Source organism: Balaenoptera borealis, assembly GCF_965194805.1.
Source record: "Balaenoptera borealis genome assembly, chromosome: 8".
NCBI lineage: Eukaryota > Metazoa > Chordata > Mammalia > Artiodactyla > Balaenopteridae > Balaenoptera > Balaenoptera borealis.
The window spans coordinates 78,595,561-78,615,274 of NC_138865.1; the positions used below are offsets into that span (position 1 = coordinate 78,595,561).

The 19,714-nt window shown below is 43.3% G+C and overlaps 1 protein-coding gene and 1 long non-coding RNA gene across 9 annotated transcripts in view; one reads left to right on the forward strand and one right to left on the reverse strand.

Moving 5' to 3' along the window:
* Nucleotides 1-2,715: 2,715 nt before the first annotated feature.
* LOC309633151 lies at nt 2,716-12,440 on the reverse strand. Its single transcript, XR_014247350.1, has 2 exons — nt 12,327-12,440; nt 2,716-12,234 (listed from the first exon to the last, which is right to left on the reverse strand). It is a non-coding gene; the product is annotated as an uncharacterized lncRNA (long non-coding RNA).
* A 553-nt stretch (nt 12,441-12,993) lies between these two features.
* The window catches only part of PCSK5 (proprotein convertase subtilisin/kexin type 5), a 465,151-nt gene continuing 458,430 nt past the window's right edge, over nt 12,994-19,714 (forward strand). For 6 of the 8 annotated variants that reach the window (XM_082401326.1, XM_082401328.1, XM_082401327.1 and 3 more), the window contains exon 1: nt 12,994-13,688. In XM_082401326.1, coding sequence (XP_082257452.1) covers nt 13,497-13,688 — 192 coding nt within the window. In that variant the 5' untranslated portion in view covers nt 12,994-13,496. The remainder of the gene's footprint in view (nt 13,689-19,714) is intronic. The other 2 variants (XM_082401331.1, XM_082401334.1) reach the window with 2 other exon arrangements.

Consider the following 19,714-nt stretch of genomic DNA (forward strand, 5'->3'; position numbering starts at 1 on the left):
GAAACACATGAAGTTGGCTACAATGCAGTTTGTGATTGTTGTGGGCAAGAGAGGTACAAGATTTGGGAAAGGCTCTTTGCCAATTTCTTGAGTGAATTTTTGAAGATTCATCACCAAATGATGACGTGGAGGTTGAAGGATGTTCCAGGCAGTGGGAAGAACCGTATGAAACTCCTCACCTCTGCAGTATGTTAAGTGCCTATCTACCCATCGTTGAAATTGCTCTGTCCAATCAGCTTTCCCACGGAGGCCATTTAGCATCACTTGGACACTTGGTCACAGTCACATTCTTATTCTAGACAGAACTTCCAAAATGAATGTAGTCACAGAGGGCAGGTCTACTCATCTATGACCTCTTTGACAGCCTGTACCAGCATTTTTACCTTGGATCCCCTAGCCCACCTAGAAAACTTAGGTACAGCATGGAGGTGATATATGTGGATCTGGGCGAATCAGAAGGCATCATCTACAGAGGGTGACTCAGTACTGTGATCTCTGTGTGTTATCCATGGGTCTTTTGGATTTGAGTATTTGCAGTGTAACTGCAAATGATAGCTGGTATGCTAACAAAATCAACGAAATAGACTCTCTGAAGTTTGAGCTGTTCTTTTCTCACATGTGCTCCATTGAAAAACTGTTAAAATATTTGCAGGGAGACATTGAAATACCACTTGATGGTATTCAGAGGTATTTTGGTATATGTATTTCATAGACTATTTATGATATTCACTGCTAGTTCTTATTAAGAAACTACTATGTGAAGTCACATATTAAATCCCTTTTCATAAATTATTTTATTGAATCTTCACTACAGATTTATGAAGTAGGTCCTAGAATTATACCCATTTTACAGATAAAGATAGAAACAGAAAAGTTTTAAGGAATTTTCCCAAGATCATACAAGTGGTAAATCTGGTGTTTAAACCCAGGTCGCCTGCAGTGTTGACACCACACAGCATAGCTTCTTTATAGTTTTTGATATTTTATGACTTCCATGTAGAATCAGGCTATGTCATAGGTCATTTTCAGACTGCAAAGCTTGCTCTGTGAAAATCATTGAACCAAGAGGATGTGCCTCTATACAGATGCCAGTACAGTATTATCTGTAATATACTCCCCCCAAATTGGAAATGACCTATATTGTCCACAATAGAATAATGGTTATGTATGTGTATCTATACAATGTGTGTGTGTGTGTGTGTGTGTGTGTGTGTGTGTGTAGTATATCTGTATGATAACTCTCTTGCAGCCATGAAAAGACATATTTAAAAAATAAATGGGGAAATAGAATATATTTGAAATATATAAGTGAAAATAAATGAAAATGAAATATTTGGAGAAAAACTACATATGTGTATGTGTGTACATTATACACACATATGTATAATTTGCCTAATGTATAATATGAGAGAGAAAGTAGATTTAAAAAAAAACCCAGATAGTGATTAGAGGTTAGAGGTGTTTGGGAAAGTTATGGAATATTTTTATTTTTTAAATTTTTTTCTGCAGTAAACTTACACTCATCCAATCAAAAAAGGACATTTTGAAAAAAGTTCAGCTATCTCAAACTTTGAGGAAATTAAACTTTTGGTTGAAGAATGTGTCTTAACTATAAGCTAACCATTCATTTTTACAAATTGAACTTGCTTCCAATGTTACTGCTATGCCATCTTATTTTTATGTTGGGAGAAAGATTCAAAGAGAACTATAGTTAAATGCTGTGATAAGCATTTCTAGTTTTGTTTTTATCTTGACCCATTTCTAAATGTTTTTTACAGAATAGAGTGACCTACCTTTACTTACATCTCCTTTCTTCAGGCTCCTGAAGGTCTTTTCTTCATTGGTATTTATCTGACACAGTAAGCAAAATGGTCATTTAGTCCGTATTTACAAGAGGATACACTAAGGAAAAAGAGTTCGTGAATATTCTGTACTAAATAATCTGCTGCAGTGCGGTGTTAACACAATTTTCTTCAATTTTTACATGGAGTCATACTTCTTTCATGCATACTGCATCCTCAAAATTGTCTTTTCTTTAAATAATGCAGTGAAGAAATTAAATACTTAAAATTGCAGACAAGATGTATTAAAGACTTTAAGCAGAAAAGGAGGGAAGAGTGACAGGAAAGAAATGAACATTTTTAAAGAAAATACTTGAAACCCTTAATGCATATGTTATTTAAAGAGAAAACCTGCATGAATGAGACCTGAAGGGAGAGAGGAAATGGCCATTCTTTCTTTGTTAGAACAGGAAATTGGTGATTTTTGTTGATTGTTTCACTTGAGTAAGGCCTTTGGTGTTATTGATTAGATTGCAGAGTTTCAAGTAAATTTTAAATTACTTTATAGACCCATCAAGCATCCTTCAGGATGTTTGAACTTATTGGAAACAAACCTCTGTGCTCTGGTTACTGGAGCAGCCAAAAGCTGCATTTGGGGAATCCTGTTGGCAGACTGGCAACCTTTACAGGGAAGGTTAATGGTATTCCACTTTCCTGCCTTGGCCTTGCTGGAGACTAGGAGATTATTTTGAATGGATTTTAAATGTCTCAGAGAACAGAGCACTTTCCCCTAATCCAATCAAGAGCTCAAATCCTCATACTTTGCTCAGAAATTGACTTTTAATCTTAAGGGGAAACAGAGAGTCATAAAGATTCTCATTGGTTGAAGAGAAATTCCTTGTGAGTTAGAGAACTTTGGTTAAAATTATAAAAAAAAAAAAAAATTCTTGGGGCTTCCCTGGTGGCGCAGTGGTTGAGAGTCTGCCTGCTAATGCAGGGGACGCGGGTTCGAGCCCTGGTCTGGGAAGATCCCACGTGCCGCGGAGCAACTAGGCCCGTGAGCCACAACTACTGAGCCTGCGCGTCTGGAGCCTGTGCTCCGCAACAAGAGAGGCTACGATAGTGAGAGGCCCGCGCACCGCGATGGAGAGTGGCCCCCGCTTGCCGCAACTAGAGGAAGCCCTCGCATAGAAAATGAAGACCCAACACAGCCAAAAAAAATAAATTAATTAAAAAAAAAATTCTTAAAATCTTAAGCTCCCTGAGATTTGGCACTGAGAAGTATACCAAATATGAAAATCGTATAATATTTTCATTCTATTCAAACTCAACCCCCAACCTATCTTTTAAAATTTATCTCAAGCTCTGTTTTCTCCATGAAATTGCCTGGACCACTCCAGCAGTATCTTCACCCCCTCACCTTCTTTCTTAGTGTCAGCACTTAGCATTGACAATTAGACAAATTAAATAATAATATAACAATTGAAGTGTTTCAACAAATGGCTTAAAGCTTTATGAAACTGTGACTTCTATATTAGTCATTGATTCAACTGAGTAAATTTTAAAGATCTTGTTGGCTTTATTCAACAATTCATGAATTAGGAAGCATCCAATGTAGCAGATTAAAAGGAGCTCTGAGGAGCTGTACAAAATGAAAGACATTTATAGGCAGAAAGAAGCAAGAACAAGGAAGTTATACTAGACAGAAAAAGGCAGATTGGTTCTTGCAAGGTTACTTTCCCTATAGGGGATGGCAGGGGTTTATCAGGAGATTGCCTAACTGCTGATCAGGTGATTCCTGATTGGCTGCTTTAAGAGTCCATTTCTGGGAGAGTCAAAACTGTAATTAAGTGAAGTCTCAGTTTGTTGATGTGGGTCTTAGCATAAGCAACTCCATTTTGGGCCTGTTTTCTTTAATACTAGTATTGACTGACTGACTGAAGGATGGATGGATGGATGGATGGATGGATGCAGCAATCCTGGTAGTCAGAGAAGTAGATTTGGGGAATGCTATCAGAGTTGAGAGAAGAGCTAATTCATTCACCATATTTACTGACCCACTTCTCTTGTTTAAATTACATACCTGGTCCCTCTAAAGTTTGAGGCTGCAAACCATTCTCTAATTTTTGGAGCATGAGAGACCCAAAAGACGTTAATTCATCTAAGGAAAAAAAATCTACAACACACACAGCCTGTATTCATGAAGATACTCTCTGCAGTATTATTTACAACAATGAAAAATTGGAAACAATTTAAATGTCTTAGTAGAGTTTAGTAAATTATGATACATCAACCCAATGGAGTATGATCATTAAAATGATAATTACAAAGACCACAGAGACATATTTGTAGTATACATTATATAAAAAATGCAGAATATAAAAGTGTATATTGTGTTTATAACTTAGTAAAGATATAGTTGATTTCATACCAATACTAGGAGAGAGTACATAAATATGAAAGTAGCCATGTTTCAGCAGTGGAAATATTGTTATATATTTCCTTTTCTCAAATTGTTTGAACTACTTTCTCTCATTTATTATTATTTATGAAGATCAGGGTGATGAAGGACAATATGTGATGAATAGACAAATTGATAGGAAACTTGGAACAAGGGAGATATGGGACGAAAAATGGGGATAATAGGGTGAAGGAATTAAATTTGCTCTAAAGGGAAGGAGATGCAGTTGATGCTGCCTCACCTGTGATGAATCTTACTTGTGGCATCTGCTGCTTTTACCCATACACTTTTTTTTTTTTTTTTTAATTTATTCTTGGCTGTGTTGGGTCTTCGTTTCTGTGCGAGGGCTTTCTCTAGTTGCGGCGAGCGGGGGCCACTCTTCATCGCGGTGCGCGGGCCTCTCACTGTCGCGGCCTCTCTTGTTTTGGAGCACAGGCTCCAGACACGCAGGCTCAGTAGTTGTGGCTCACGGGCCTAGTTGCTCCGCGGCATGTGGGATCTTCCCAGACCAGGGCTCGAACCCGCGTCCCCTGCACTGGCAGGCAGATTCTCAACCACTGCGCCTCCAGGGAAGCCCAAGAACACAGTTTTAAAAATAGCTCTATCGAGGTATAATTGATATAAGGAAAAGGTCCAATTTTAAAAATGCACCTTTGGCCATCAAGTAAGAACAGCTCTGATAATTGGGTCACCTATAAAGTAAGCATGTAACTGACTGAGAACCTTAAAACCATTCTTTACGAGAGTGTCCATTATAATGAATTCCAACAAGACTTCACAATTGCCTCTCCTAAAACTAGTGGAGTTTCGTCATATGGGCACATTGCAATTAATCACATCCATAGTTTGCAGGACCTGGAAACTTAGCAAATGAAAAGAAAACCTCTGAATTCAGTCAGAAAGGAGAAAAAGCATTTAGACACAATGAATCCCACGTCTGCTTTCTTCCTAGAAACTTTTGGAGAGGTGTTGATTTGGATATCCATCTGGGGACAGAGCTGAGAAATGACTGGACTTTGAGGTGAAGAAAGATGAGGGGAGGGGTAACTGCTACTTGATGACGGACTCAGGAACCCCTGAAGGAAGGCCCTTAGCTGCGAATTCTCCAGTCTCTCCTCCTCGGCTAACAACACAAAAACTTTCCACAATGAGTGACTGGTAGAGGCATGGGAATAGGACAGAAGTATATATTTTAGGGGGCTTATCTTTGTAGGGACTTTGTTGTAACTCTGGGATAGTGGAATTAGCACAAATACAGGATTCAGAAATCCTGACTTCCAGGCCAAGTCCCATCACTCCGTAGCTGTGTGCAGCTGCAAACATCGTTTCAGCACCCTCTTTCCATATCTGTAAAGTGACTGAGATGGCTGTGACAGTGTTAAAATAATGACGATGTCTCCACTTATTTGGCGTGTCACTCTGAGGAGTAAATATTATAATAACCTGAAAGTACTTTGAAAAGTCTAAAGAAATGCTCTGTCAATGCTCTATCAATAATAGTCCTCAAGAGCACTCGGGGTTATTATTTGTCCAATCAGTGTGACAGGGCTGACTTTCACCCTGGCTATAGAGATTTGCCAATTTCCTCTTTTCCTTTGATCCCGTTGCTTTCAGGGAATTTTACTTTGAATTTGTAGAACGGAAAAGGCCTGTTCCTGCCTAGACTCCATTTGGCAGAGAGTTTATCATTAAACATACAGAAGGCATGACTAACACAGGAGAAATTGCAGCATTCCAGGCCCAATGTAAGTCAAAGGGCTATTGGATAATAGAATATTGATTAGATCATTTGTTTCAGAGTCATTAGTTTCCACACATAACTGAACCACTTCTGGAACCTCACACCTCTCAAATCATGAGACTCCATCTGCTAAACCCAGAGCTCACCCCCAAACAACACAGTTGGGTAGAAAAAGTGTTTTCCAAAGTGTCCAGATTATTAAATGCAAAATCAATTCCATGTGCATCCAATTCTTTCATCTAGTCAGTGGTGTGGCCTTGAATATTTCCCTGACCTTTAGGTGATCAGCTTTTTGCCTGTAAGTTTTTCATCTAACATCTAGCACCCAGCTCCTTTGAGCCTAGAAATCTTTTTTTTTAAAAAATTAATCAATTTATTTATTTTTGGCTGCATCGGGTCTTCATTGCTGCGCACGGGCTTTTCTCTAGTTGCGGCAAGCGGGGGCTACTCTTCGTTGTGGTGCGCGGGCTTCTCACTGCGGTGGCTTCTCTTGTTGCAGAGCACAGGCTCTAGGCACACGGGCTTCAGTAGTTGGTGGCTCACGGGCTCTAGAGCGCAGGCTCAGTAGTTGTAGTGCATGGGCTTAGTTGCTCCGCGGCATGTGGGATCTTCCCGGACCAGGGCTTGAACCCATGTCCCCTGCCCTGGCAGGCGGATTCTTAACCACTGCGCCACCAGGGAAGTCCGAGCCTAGAAATCTTAACTTCCACCATCCCTTAAGATTTTTTTTTTCCTAGTAATGCTTAGCCCAGTTTTATAGAATGTCACTAAGTTTTGCATTGCTGACATTCTCTGCAAAATCTTTTCATTTTTCATTTCGCTGCCAAAATGTCAACATGCAAATATCCTGTGAATTTGCCAGCTTGTATCTGTATGGACACATGCACAATATGTATGACAAAGACTAGCATAAGAAAGGATTAATGATACCAAATATATTGCCTGTTCTTTCCTACAGGATTCAATCTATGCTCACCTCTCACGGTTCAATATTCTACCAGATCTCTAAACAGTACTCTAATTATTTTTTAAATAAATGAACAGCAGTACTAGAGAAATGTCTTCCTCACCCAAACTCTAATTATGATGCACAGTATTTTCATAAAACTTGGTCTCATCTTCACTCACAGAAGGCAATATTTAGCATTTATACAGCCTATTTATATTATAGTCTTATTTAGCACATCTATGAATCAAGTTTCCCTGCTCATATTTGGAGAAAATTGAAGAGAGAAACCTGCCTCAGGGTTTCCAGTGATTTAGTGGACTCAGTTCTTGATACTCTGGGGGAGCCAACTAAGTCATAGGACTTAAAAGTGTAGCACTGCCAGAGTCCAAATCATAGTTTTTTTTAATGCAGGATCTGGTTTTGAGCCATCGCAGGAAACTTGTAAATAAAAAGCCAGGGAAATCTTACACGTTTTTACAATTGGAAAGCCCTGAAGAGGCGTCCTGTTGAATTGTATTTCCACTGCCTTTAGACAAATAAAATTTTATCAATGAATTATTTGTAAGTATGGGATAACCTTTTTGAAAATAGAACTTTGCCACCGTTCTCTACAGAACAATAAAGAATAGTAGATGCTCACTGGCATTAAGTGTAAGCTGAACTCCTTTCTTTCCAGGCAAACTACTGCAATGAGGTTCAGCTCTGGAGTATCTTACTAATAAATACCTTTATTTACCATGCTTCTAAAGGTTAAGGGTGACATAAAATGTCCTTTTTTCATGCATTCCTAAAATCTGAAGTAGGTTTAGGGAAGGTTGGTAGGGAGCAGAAGCTTTACAATTGTTGTGTAACAACTACATCCAGAATACACCATGGGAAGAATGAAGTTATGTCATGCACATGACATAATGATGAGTGATCTAGGTATACAGTTTCTGGAAATGGTGAAATGTAGTAAGTGTAAAGGATGTACTAATACAAGGTATTTGCGAAATAATTTTGTCATAATTTATCTTGCTTCAGATAAACAAGTAAAAGTCATAGCAGATGTGCTTTGAATTACAGTGTATCATTTGGCATTATTGAATTAGAGCTACACAGCCTGAACTCAAAAAATGTTTTAATTCCAAGGGTCCATTCAACTTAATCCAAACAAGATCAGTTGAGTCAGTAGTTATTAAACCCCTGATTCTCTGAGAGGTTTAAGAGTAAAAGAGCCAATAAAACGTCTTGGAGAAAATGGTCCAGAGGCATTACAAAGAGAGCAAGTCTTGACTCTTAGGGGACGGCTGCTGCCATTGTCATAGGATTCATTCCTTTTGGTGGGTAAATCTCCAAGACCCAAGCCTATTGCTTTGATTTTTCCCCCCACCCCTCTCTACCTGCTTTTCCCTGAATTAGAGTCTAATTTAGGGAGAGGGGAACATCACATCCATCCACCATATCCATCCTGATGGGTATACTGCTCTGTGATGAGGGATAGAAGCTAGAAGGTGACAGAGTTGGTGTCACTTCTTTCATATGTATATCTGAAGGAAGTCACCCACAACCTTTACACTTTGCTTCCAACTGGAAAGCTTTCTGAGACCCCGCTTGTCTTTGTAGGATTTAAATGTCCACAGATGAGGGCCAATTATGCCAATCTTAGACAACTTCAAGCAGGTTGAAGAAGGAGCAAAAGCTTCCCAAAATCTGCAAGACGTTAGTCACCTATTAGTGTCCCATTATTTAAATATTATACAAAAAGGTAATATCAAGCCCTGAATTAACTTTTTTCCTGGGCTCATATGTGTCATGGGTCATATTTTTAGATGGTGGTAGTTAAACATCTAAAGAATCTGAAATGTTAAGTCAGGTGTCCATTCTCCTGATTGAATTTATTAACCCAAATTTGCAAATTAGATTAATGTTAATCCTAGGTTCATAGCCCACTATTATCTTTGGTCCATGTATCCCTTCCTTTGTTTTTTTTGTTTATTTCTAAAAAATCAACTTTATTGACGTATAATTTATATAAAAGTAAATGCATTCATTTTATAATTTGACAAGTTTTGACAAATATAACCACCACTACAATCAAGATATAGATTACTTTCTTAGCCTTAAATGTATTCTCTTGCAGTTAATCCCCAGAACTGTCAATCACTGATCTACTTTCTTTCTGTATAGTTCCTTCCTTCGTTTTATTTCTATTATTCATCCATTTCTTAACTTATTTTTTCCATGATAGGATTAATGTCTTCCAAATTAGTTTTTTTTTTTTAAACATGAAACCCAGTGTAATTTTTTTTTAAATTTTATTTTGGAGTATAGTTGATTTACAATGTTGTGTTAGTTTCAGGTGTACAGCAAAATGATTTAGTTATACATATTCATATATCTATTCTTTTTCAGATTCTTTTCCCATATAGGTTATTACAGAGTATTGGCCTCCATTTTCTTTTCTATTAAATAAATAAGTTAGGGTCTATGATACCTAAGGTCTCTTTCAGCTCCGATGTTCTGTGAATGAGATTAAGGCCTGAAATGTGTTTGGCTCAGTGCCTGGCATAGAACTAGTTCTTAATAAACAGTAATAATAACTACCATTTATTATTATTACCATTATTAAATTTGACAAATTTCCACTGCCGATTCTGAACTTGATATACTAGAAAAGTGATTAGAATCCCCATAAATTTACTGACTCCCCTACTGGGCAGTGAAATTTCTAGGGGCAGTTTTCCCCCTTGGCAGCTCCAAACTTTCCATTACCAATTTATTGTTGATTCACAGAATCTCAGGTTGGAAGAGATCTTAAAGGTCATTTTCCAACAAAGGATGTAGCAGAGGAAGAAATGAGATGTCTCAGAAGGCAAACTCTTCCCAGAATAATTCCCATTTGCCGAGTTTCAAGATGAGTCCTATGGAGTTCTTATTCACTTCTTGTACTAAACTGCCTGGATTTCTGTTCATCTCATTTCACTGGATTTTTCTGTTAGAGCTGTGAGGGACCTTGGCAGAGAGGCCAAACACTAGTGGGGCCTCATTATCAAGTAATATGTTGCTAAGTATAAGGCAGAGTAAAACTTAAAACTGCCTAGTTTCCTGCCACATGGCATGTTACAGAGGGAGAGAGAAGGGTCAAATCGTGGGTGCTACTCTTAGCAGACAAAAAGGAAGCATTTGGGGAAGACTTAGATTTTAGCTTTTCAGCTTCTTTTCCAATGTTAGTGATGGTTGTGCACTAATCATTACTATTCTGTCAGTTCCTTGTTCTTTTGGCTACTGAGGCATTGATAATAGGGCTGAGTGTGATAACCAACAAAGCTGAAGGTCATGAAAGAAGGTTTGTTTTTTGGTTGTTTTTTTGCTTCAGCTATTGATCCTTATTTGGAAGCTTCATTCTGGCCAACTGGCTCTAATCAAGGAAACTAATGAGTTCATTAAGGTAGATCTCAAAGCAGGAAGCAGGGTGTGCTTGTGCACCAGTGGGAGTAGTATTATTTAGGTTTGAGAATCCCACTCTTTGAGAAAACACACATAATTGAAGTGGAAGAGAACCGTGAAAGCGATGGACACCAAGATGAATGAATCTACATTCATATGTTTGATTTGACAGATGAATGGGGGCTCCAAATCTTTTTTATTTTTTTGAACAGAGCTAGTTTTTTCCCTTCTGAATAAGTATGCATCCAAATGGAAGAATACACCCTTTGAGTAAGCTAAATGCTGGCCCAGGGATTGGTTTACAAAGCAGAAAAGTGGTTGCCCATTTTCCTACCTGACTTTCCAATTCTCTCTCATGCTCAATGCAGTGTATGCTGTGTGTGTGTTACAAGCAGGGCATGCTCACAGAAGGCAAGAGTGTTAGTGGAAAGAAAAAGAGAGACACACCCTGGAGAAAAAATATCAATGAGAAATTTGCCACTCTTAGGAAACAACCTCCAGGCCTCAGGAGACCTGGTGTGGTGATGCCCCTTCATTTCATGCAGAAGTCGAAGCCCAGAGGCAACATAGCTTTCAAAGAGAAGCATTTTTGTGCTGCCTTTGCTGTCCTAAACAATAATGGCCCAGAGTCACAGAGAAACCCACAGGCCATGCTGCAAACTCGACTCATGAAGTAGATTGTGTAGTCCTCGCAGTGGCCACCCTCCTGTGGATCATTGGCCGACAGGCTCTCCCTCCAATCTGACAGCAAACGCCTTCAATTCTTCAATACGGCTGACTGGCGTATATTGAGAATTGGATCTTGGCTGAGGTCTTCCCATCCCATGTGAAATCCATCAGCCTCTAGAGGAATAATCCAATGTCCCTGTGAATAGATGCAGGTAGTCTGGGTGGCAATTAACAGTGACCTAATAGGTTGTAAACTTTCTAGGCTCCAGGTTGAAGAGGGAATGTGCAAAGGGACTAGCCAGTAGCAAGGCTGTACCGAAACTCTAAAGCCCAAAGCATAAGCATAGTACTTATGCTTTAATATCTACAAATAACAACAATAACAATAAACCACATTTAGAGTTATTCAGAGAGTCTGAATTCCATTAGTCCTTGGTGCCTCCCCATCTTCCCCCTCCTCCTCTTTCTCCAGTATCTAGCACAATGCCTGGCACATTCTAGGTGCTCAAAAGATGTGTCCAACCAGTCAAATAAGTAAATGAGTAAAATACATATCTTTCTGCAAATGATTTAGTTCTTCTGATCTTCCACTTCTTCGTCAGTAGTGTGGGAATAAGGTTATTTGGTGGGTTTGTTTTCAAGAGTAAATAATAGGGCATACATTATACGATGTGTAAAATGTCATAAAATGATAATTTTATGAACTTAACTATGAATTTTATAAAATTTACATGTTTTGTGTCTGCAGCTATGGTTCAGCTGAGAGGATAAGGGAGGAAAGTAAAGCCCTAGGCAGATAAAAGAATCATTACCCAAAGCTATAGGTGTGATGGGTTAATTACCCTCAAATACATTTAACCAATGCCTAGGAAGAAAGGGAATGGGGGATGGGAAAAGGAGAGGGAAAAGGGGGGCCCGGGTTAGGGACAGAGTGAATACTTTTAAGGTCAATTGAATTATTTCATAAGGGGTACATTTTCTATTCACAAGAAGTCGTCCCTGTGCCAGAAAAGGCGGGGAGGTGGTTCAGCAGAAGCGGGTTAATCCGTGCTCCCTCCTGCCTGCTGCAGTCACAGCGCAAGATACAGCAATGAAGGCGGCGCAGTCACACATTTATTTCATTCGAAATTCCTCTGTGGTCCTTTTTCTATCAAAGTCTCTCACTGTTACAGGGCCGTGCTTGAAAAAGTTGCAAAACTTCTCCCTTGGTGGAGAAAAAGAAGCCCTCATCAGACTCAGTGGAACGAATGAATGAAGTTATTTCCTTGGCCCCAACAACTCCATCCACTTTCATACCGAATATACACAGAAACATCTTTCCCCAGTTGCGCGACTGGAATTTTACTCTTCCGTGGCGTTGCCTAGTATTGGAAGCACGGATTTCGAAAGTCAGCAGGCAGCAGACTCGGCTTTGGAACCGCCGTGGCTGGCTTTTGCAAGAGTCGATGCGCCTTACGGTCCTGTGTGGTAGCTTCTCCCGGGAGCAGAATGTGTAAAATAAACAGTTGCTGAAAAGCGTGAAGAATTAACGAAGTGAAAATCTCGGGTTATTTGTTCGGCAATTGACACGCAAGTGACCTCCTTAAATACCTCGTTGTTTGAGGAGGTTCAGAGCTAGGATGAATGAATCTTCGGGGCACTTGACTAGAACCAGCTTGTAAATCTCTTTAGTCTTTCGGGAAGTGGCGGTAAATTAATACAAATCCAGGAGGGAGGGGGGAGAAGGGGGTAAAACCTCCACACCGGGGCTCTCTTCCCAGCCCTTTGGAAAGACTCGCTTTTGCTGCCCAGGACCCTGGAGGCTACAGCCTGAAGAACCCGGCGGCGCTAGGACCTGGTTGGCGCCTGGCCGTGGCCGCTTTCGGGCGGGCGGAGGAGGGAGAGGAGGAGGGGGATGTGGGAAAGGAGGGGTGTCGAGCGGGGCGGGGGGAGTCATTTATGCAGAGCGGGTGCTGCTGCCATTGCCACTTACACTCCCGGCGCGCCGCTCGGAGCCGGAGGGAGCGCGGGGAGAGAGCTAGCGAGCGCTCGGAACCTGGGCCAGCAGAGGGGGCGCCCCGCCGCTGCCTGCACCGCCGCCTCCGCCGCGCTCGGGGGCCCCGGGAGGAGCGAGGGCGAGTCGGAGAGTCCGGGAGCCGAGCCCGGCGAGACCCAGCAGCGGGAGGGCGCCCGCCCCACTCAGCCGCCTCCTGCGCCCGAGCCGGGGAGCGCCGGCCGACCGCCCCGCGGGCCAGAGAGCTGGGAGCACAGGTCCCCGGAGCCCCAGGGATGGTCTAGGAGTCGGCGCGAGGCTCGCTGCTCTGCTCCCTGCCGGGGCTCGCCGCCTCCTGCCGATCGCCCAGGGCTGCGAGCCGCGGCGGCCGGGGGCTGCGAGCCGGGGCGGCCCAGGCCGGAGAAGTTAGTTGTGCGCGCAGCTTAGTGCGCGGAGCAAGCGAGCGAGCGAAGGAGCAGCGAAGAGCCGGGGCCATGGGCTGGGGGAGCCGCTGCTGCTGCCCGGGACGGCTGGACTTGCTGTGCGTGCTGGCGCTGCTCGGGGGCTGCCTGCTCCCCGTGTGCCGGACGCGCGTCTACACCAACCACTGGGCAGTCAAAATCGCCGGCGGCTTCCCGGAGGCCAACCGCATAGCCAGCAAGTACGGATTCATCAACCTAGGACAGGTAACCGCTGGCTGCTCGGGCTCTCGGCCCTGAAGCTGAGAGGGCAGGGGTGGGGGCTGGGGGGAGTCGCGCTGGTCCCCTCCTCGTCAATCCCCCTCCCCCTCTTCCAGATGTGCTCTTGCAGCTGTCGCCCTAACTCTTGAGCGATGCTCTCGCTCTCTCACACACACGCACACACACACACACATATTCGCTCCCTAAAGTTGCTGGGGTTTGTGTTTTGTTTGCTTGTTTCTTGCAAGTCACGAGGCATAGGTAGGGTCTCTAGAAGAATCGCGAATGTACATACCCTCCTGGTGGTTTCAGACCCGACCGGAACTTTTGCAGTGGAAAGTCGGGGACCAGTGGGCTCTTTGGGGGGTAGAGGGTAAGCGCGCCCCTGGTGCCGGCTCCCTGTGGTTTCTGAGAGCTGGTGTAAGGGGGAGGCGGGGAAGGGAAAGCCTTTCCTGCTCGGACCTGAATTTAGTCCAGAAAGAAGTTTCCTCTTCTAGGGGGGAGAGAACCGCTGGGACTGGAGCTAGACTGGAGGAGGGAGAGAAGAGGGCACCGGACCCGGCGTGAGCAAAGGTTTGAGGGGAGACCTCCCGGCTTCTTCGCCTCTTGAGCTGGATCCGCGTGGGGCTCCCAACTGGGGAGTCGGAGCGGGAGGTGGGAGAACTTCCGAGACCGCTGACGGGGCTCTGCTTTGGAAAACGGCGAGTCTGCCCTCGCGGAGGCTCGGTGGGGCGAGAGTTGGGCAGGCAGCGGGGCGCGGGGCTTTTGTGGGGTGCCGCTCGCGGGCTTTGGGCAGAGCTGCCCGGCTGGGGGACCGTGAATTGAGTGGTGTATTGGAAGCGCAACAGATTTGGAGATACCTCCATACGGTCTTGGCTTCCTCGCTCTCTTTCCTGCAAGAAATGGGGTGACAAAGGCTGTATACGCGGGTCCCAGAAAGTGCACCCCCATCTTTACACCCCTCCCACTCGCTTCTCCCGGCCTGGCCCGAGGAGCGGGCCCTGACCTGACCCTGGTGAGACTTTGCAGGGGTAGGGAGGCGAGGGTGTTGGGGGCGCCCTCACAGCAGACGCGCTTGTGGGACTGCTCCGGCTGCACGCGCCCTGCCTGCCCTGCCAGGATGAGGAGAGAGGAGGGTGCCGGCTGGGGCCACTGGAGCAGGAGAGCACAGACGGTTTCTGATGCTGTCGAGCTCCATGTCCAGGAACACAAGTGCTCTAGCACGGGGACTCTCGGCTGCCTGGGGACGCGGCACCGAGAGCAGGCAGAGCTGCTGTTGCCGCATCTAGAAAGAGCACTGGGGGCATCGGAGGAGCGGGGGCGGGAGGTCTTGCTGCTCTTTGCGGGTCCAGAGGGAGGGCATGTTGCGGAGAAGCCAACCTTGTGCAGGGCTGAGACTAGGGCAAGGGGCATCATCTGTGTCTCCCGTCCCCGAGACCAACACACACCAGGAAGGAAGGAAGGGACAGCCAGCCAGATTTTCTTGCCTGAGTGCCTATCATTTTCAGGAGAGTTTCATTCTAATGGCTTGGTAGGGTTCTACCTGCTTCTTTTTTTCTCTGGAAGAAAACATTGAGTCTGTTCAAGTCTTTTTACACGAGCTTGAAGTTGGGTGCTGCACGTGACTGGAGAATGTAACAGGGAAGGCTAACAATAAAAGTAGTCATATTAATAATCTTTCCAGATGCATCACTCAGGTTCAGTTAACGTTGAGCATCTCTCATAAAACAGGCATATTTGGAAGAATAGTTCTTGACCATACACTTATTTCGTAATCCACAAAACGACCGTTTTTGATGGATATTACTTCACATACAGCAACAGGGAACCTAATACTATGGAGAAGTTGACCTGCACAGGGTCACCCAGCTAGACAGTGGGAAGGGCATGATTCAGACCTAGGACTGTCTGGTCCAGGCCTACTCATGCTTGTGAGGATGGGGGGAAGGAGGAAGTAAGTAAAATCCCCATTTCCCTGAATTCTGATTTAGTGGCTCAGTAGACTGGAAGCAAACATCCAGTCTTAAATCACAGATACTTAGTTCAAGCCGACCTGGACTTCTTGAACCTGAGAAGCTTCAGGAATTACGAAAGCAGAAAGATCTGTATCAAAATAAACTCATCAAATAGAACTTACACAGTTCGGAAGCTGGCAGAGTGGGGGAGAAGAAATTGTCACAGAACCCACCTGTGAAGAAGCAAACATTGCAGTATCCTGCAACCTGGCCTGACTTTTTACAAAGGGCCTTCTAGTGAAGATCCATGGATTTTCATTTAAAAAGTGATACTAAGAAAGTTTACATACAAATAACACCAAACATGATTTATTGTGGTTTTTACAATGCCAGTGAGGAAACTGAGTGCTTACAGAGGTGACAGAGAACCCGTTGAACTCATGCCCTAACCAGAGTAAAAAGATCAGCTATTCTTACAGCGTAAAGCATTTCCTCTGTAGATCAAAGGAGGATAACCTAAGCTAAGTCTTGCAGGTGGTAAATTGAGTTCACACATGCAATATCATTGCACTGTAAGAGCCATCCTTTTGTTATTCTTTCTTTCCATCAGTAAACCAGCTGTGGTTCAGTTGAGGGCAGTAATTTATTTGCAAATGTCTCTGGAATGCTCTCCTATTTTTACCCTTTTGGGCTTGGGGGGGTCCCACCTTATATGTCACAGATTGGAACTGAGACCTGTTATTGTTTCTAAAGTCATTTAATATCCTGGTAGTATTTTTTTTTAATTTTATTTATTTATTTATATTTATTTTTGGCTGTGTTGGGTCTTCGTTTCTGTGCGAGGGCTTTCTCTAGTCGTGGCAAGCGGGAGCCACTCTTCATCGCGGTGCGCGGGCCTCTCACCATCGCGGCCTCTCTTGTTGCGGAGCACAGGCTCCAGACGTGCAGGCTCAGTAGTTGTGGCTCACGGGCCCAGTTGCCCCGCGGCATGTGGGATCTTCCCAGACCAGGGCTCGAACCCATGTCCCCTGCATTGGCAGGCAGATTCTCAACCACTGCGCCACCAGGGAAGCCCCCTGGTAGTATTTTTGCTATCTTTCTGTATAATATTTTAGGTGAATAAGGTAGTCACTTTCCACCACAGTAAAGGTACGGTTTTGACTGTCTATTCAGAGTTTCAGTATCATGTTTTGTATAGCATCTTAGCATTTAAAAGCCACCAGAGGTAAAATTTCTGGCCTGGAGATTTCTACAGAAAAGAATAGGCATGCCTCTCATGTTCACGAAAGATAGGATATGGAGAGTAACACAAGAGCAAGTAAGCAAACAACAGGCAGAAAGGACATACCTGACTTCCTGGAAGGGAATAATAATGAAGGTTTTCTTGTCTTTGGTTATAGAGATAGCGCTTGTTTTGGTAGGTTTTCACATAATGTTTATATTTTGTGAATGGTTATGCCTCGAAATTCTGAAATTCTAGAAAGCCCTTCCTTTCTTCCCTTACAAGCCCTGACTCCAAACCCTCTTAATATTTAGTTCGACCTCTGTACCCCGGGTGGCTGAGGGTAGGTACGTCTGCCTGTTGGCCTGCACAGGGATGGAAGAACAGGCCTAGTTCTTCCTTCCTAATCGTGTGCTCTGACCCTTTGAACTAGCGGTATAGTGGTTAGAGGATAGAAAAGACGTAAAGGAATAAGACCTGACATAATGTTAATTGTGAACCTTTGTTTGGACAAAATCTACAAACCAGTAGGAATTAACTTCTGGTTATTTGAACCCAGGGAGAAGGTCCTCTGTAAAGGTTGTTTGCAGTATGCAACAGCTGTATTTATCCTTCTGTGAGGTGCTTAGAATCCTTGATTCCAAACTGAGATCACCAGGAGCAAAAACCCCTCCCCAAACCTTGTAACTTATCTTGAGCAAGATTCCAGAAAGATAAAGCCAGCTGCAAGCAATACTGGGGAAAATGTTTTACCTGGTGTTGCCATTGAGCGCATAGACTTGGAAGCTCTGCAGATGCCATTTGCAAGGTCCAGGAAAGCAGGAGAGTCACTGAACTTAATGGAGCCCCTGTTCCTTCATCTGTAAAAGGATAAATCTCTAGATAATAGAGGGAGTCGATTCTGTGTTGCCCAGCATATAGTTAAGCTTGCTGTGGAAGGTTTGTTGAATCTGAATCTGAAATAAGTGAGATTCAGACTTTATTTAGATATGGAGAATGGAAGACATTTTTATAATGGAAGATGCAGCTCATTGAAGATCAGGAAAATACATTTTTGATGACCAAGTCAAAAGAGCTAAATCAGAGCTTTGTAGACAGGGAAACTGGTTTTCCACTTCAACTAACAATTTAAAATAGTTTAAAAATAGTTTTCCGTTGGGTTCTGAACAATTCCGGCTGATTTCCCATGGTAATGCTCCCCTCCCTGGTTGATCTTTGCTGTAGTCCATTAAAGAGTATAGGATAAGCTCAATGGAGATGGGAGAAAGGGACAAAAAATACCCGAAGACTGAATATTTTATAAAGCATCTTGCCTTGGTATATTATGATAGATCATATTTGCATCCATATTTCATTTAATTCTGAATGTGGTTTACCTGAGGAAGGTTAGAAGAAGCATTTTCCAAATCAGCAGGAAGAACCTTGCTCAGCAATGCCCTGACGGCCTCCCACTCTGCTGGTTGGTTTTTGACCTGTGAGTAATGTGGAATGCTTGAAGTGCTGGTACACAGTGGAGAGTGAGTTCTGGGTGCTCATGGATGGCATTAGAAATAGGGGATGGGGCTAGTCTGGTGGGTTGTGTGGGAGTGGACTGTCCTCCCCTAGTTATATCCTTAGGCATTTGTAAATGGATGTGGGATTCCCAGGTTGATCCTTGTGTGATGCATCTGCCTTTGCACCAGGCAGGAACCTCAGCTCTGACCTCCATGCCCAAGAACTTTAGCTTTGACCTCTGCTAGCCACTCTCACATGCGTAGGTTCTTATGAGTGGGGGAACCATTCATGAGAAAAAGCAGTTCAGAGTGCTTGGCCTGATGATGGTGGGTCTGTTGCTTTAACCTCATAGACTAGGAATGGCTTGTATGTGGCCATTGGGATTTTCGGGGTCTGTTTGAAATGAAACACTGCATTTTTGTGAGCCCCAAGGCAGCTGAATTTGCCTTATTGCTATCTTTCATGAGTTTACATCCAGAGGTCCTAACTGTAAAGGTCAGCCAGAGAAGCAGGGTAGTGTGCTGGGAAAATGTCCAGCAATGTCTGACTCTTTGGTTAAGGGAGGGAGTCCTGACCCAGAAACATCCCCTGGGCAGGGAGGGGAATTTGTGTTGTCGGTTCAAGTTATGTGAAGCAGTGTCTGGGTTTTCCCCAAGGCTAAAGTATCTCCCGGCATCGCTCTGGCATCGCTCTGGCTTCGGACTTTATCACTTGGCTAATTCAGGTTGGATTAAATGACAAAGAAGCTGACTTTGTCTTCATGGGTGGTAAAAATGAGTGCTTATACACACGCATGCATGCTATAAGATACATACGTATGTATCTGTGAATTTCTATTTTTATCAAAGTTAAATTTGTACATAGTTTAAAGTGAAATTACTCATGCAACGTTCTCACTAGTTCAACAGATTACATCTCTCCATCTAAGTGTACCAAGAAGGAACAATCCATGCCAATAAACTCTTCAGTTTGGGTTAACCCTGGGAGGAAAAAGAGACCAGAAAGAAAACCAGACTGAGTCAGAGGTTTGAGTGAAACTTCAAACCTTTTATTTATTTACCAACCTGACCCTCAGTGCCTGATTTTTCACTTTGGGGACCTTAACACCTGCTCCATCCACCTCACAGGCTTGCTGTGTTATCAAGTGCCCTAATAATGAACATGAATATATAAATAAAACAAGACATAGGAAGCATTATATGATCTATAAGGACTCCACGGAGATGCAAATGCTGCTCAAAGGAAAAATAAGAGAATGCCAGGGTTTCTGGGGGTTTCTGTAGTGGAGCACTGGTGATTTTCCGGTTTCTGGTGATTGCCCCTGGGGATCTGGTGGAAGCAGAAAGGGGGAGGAATCAGGG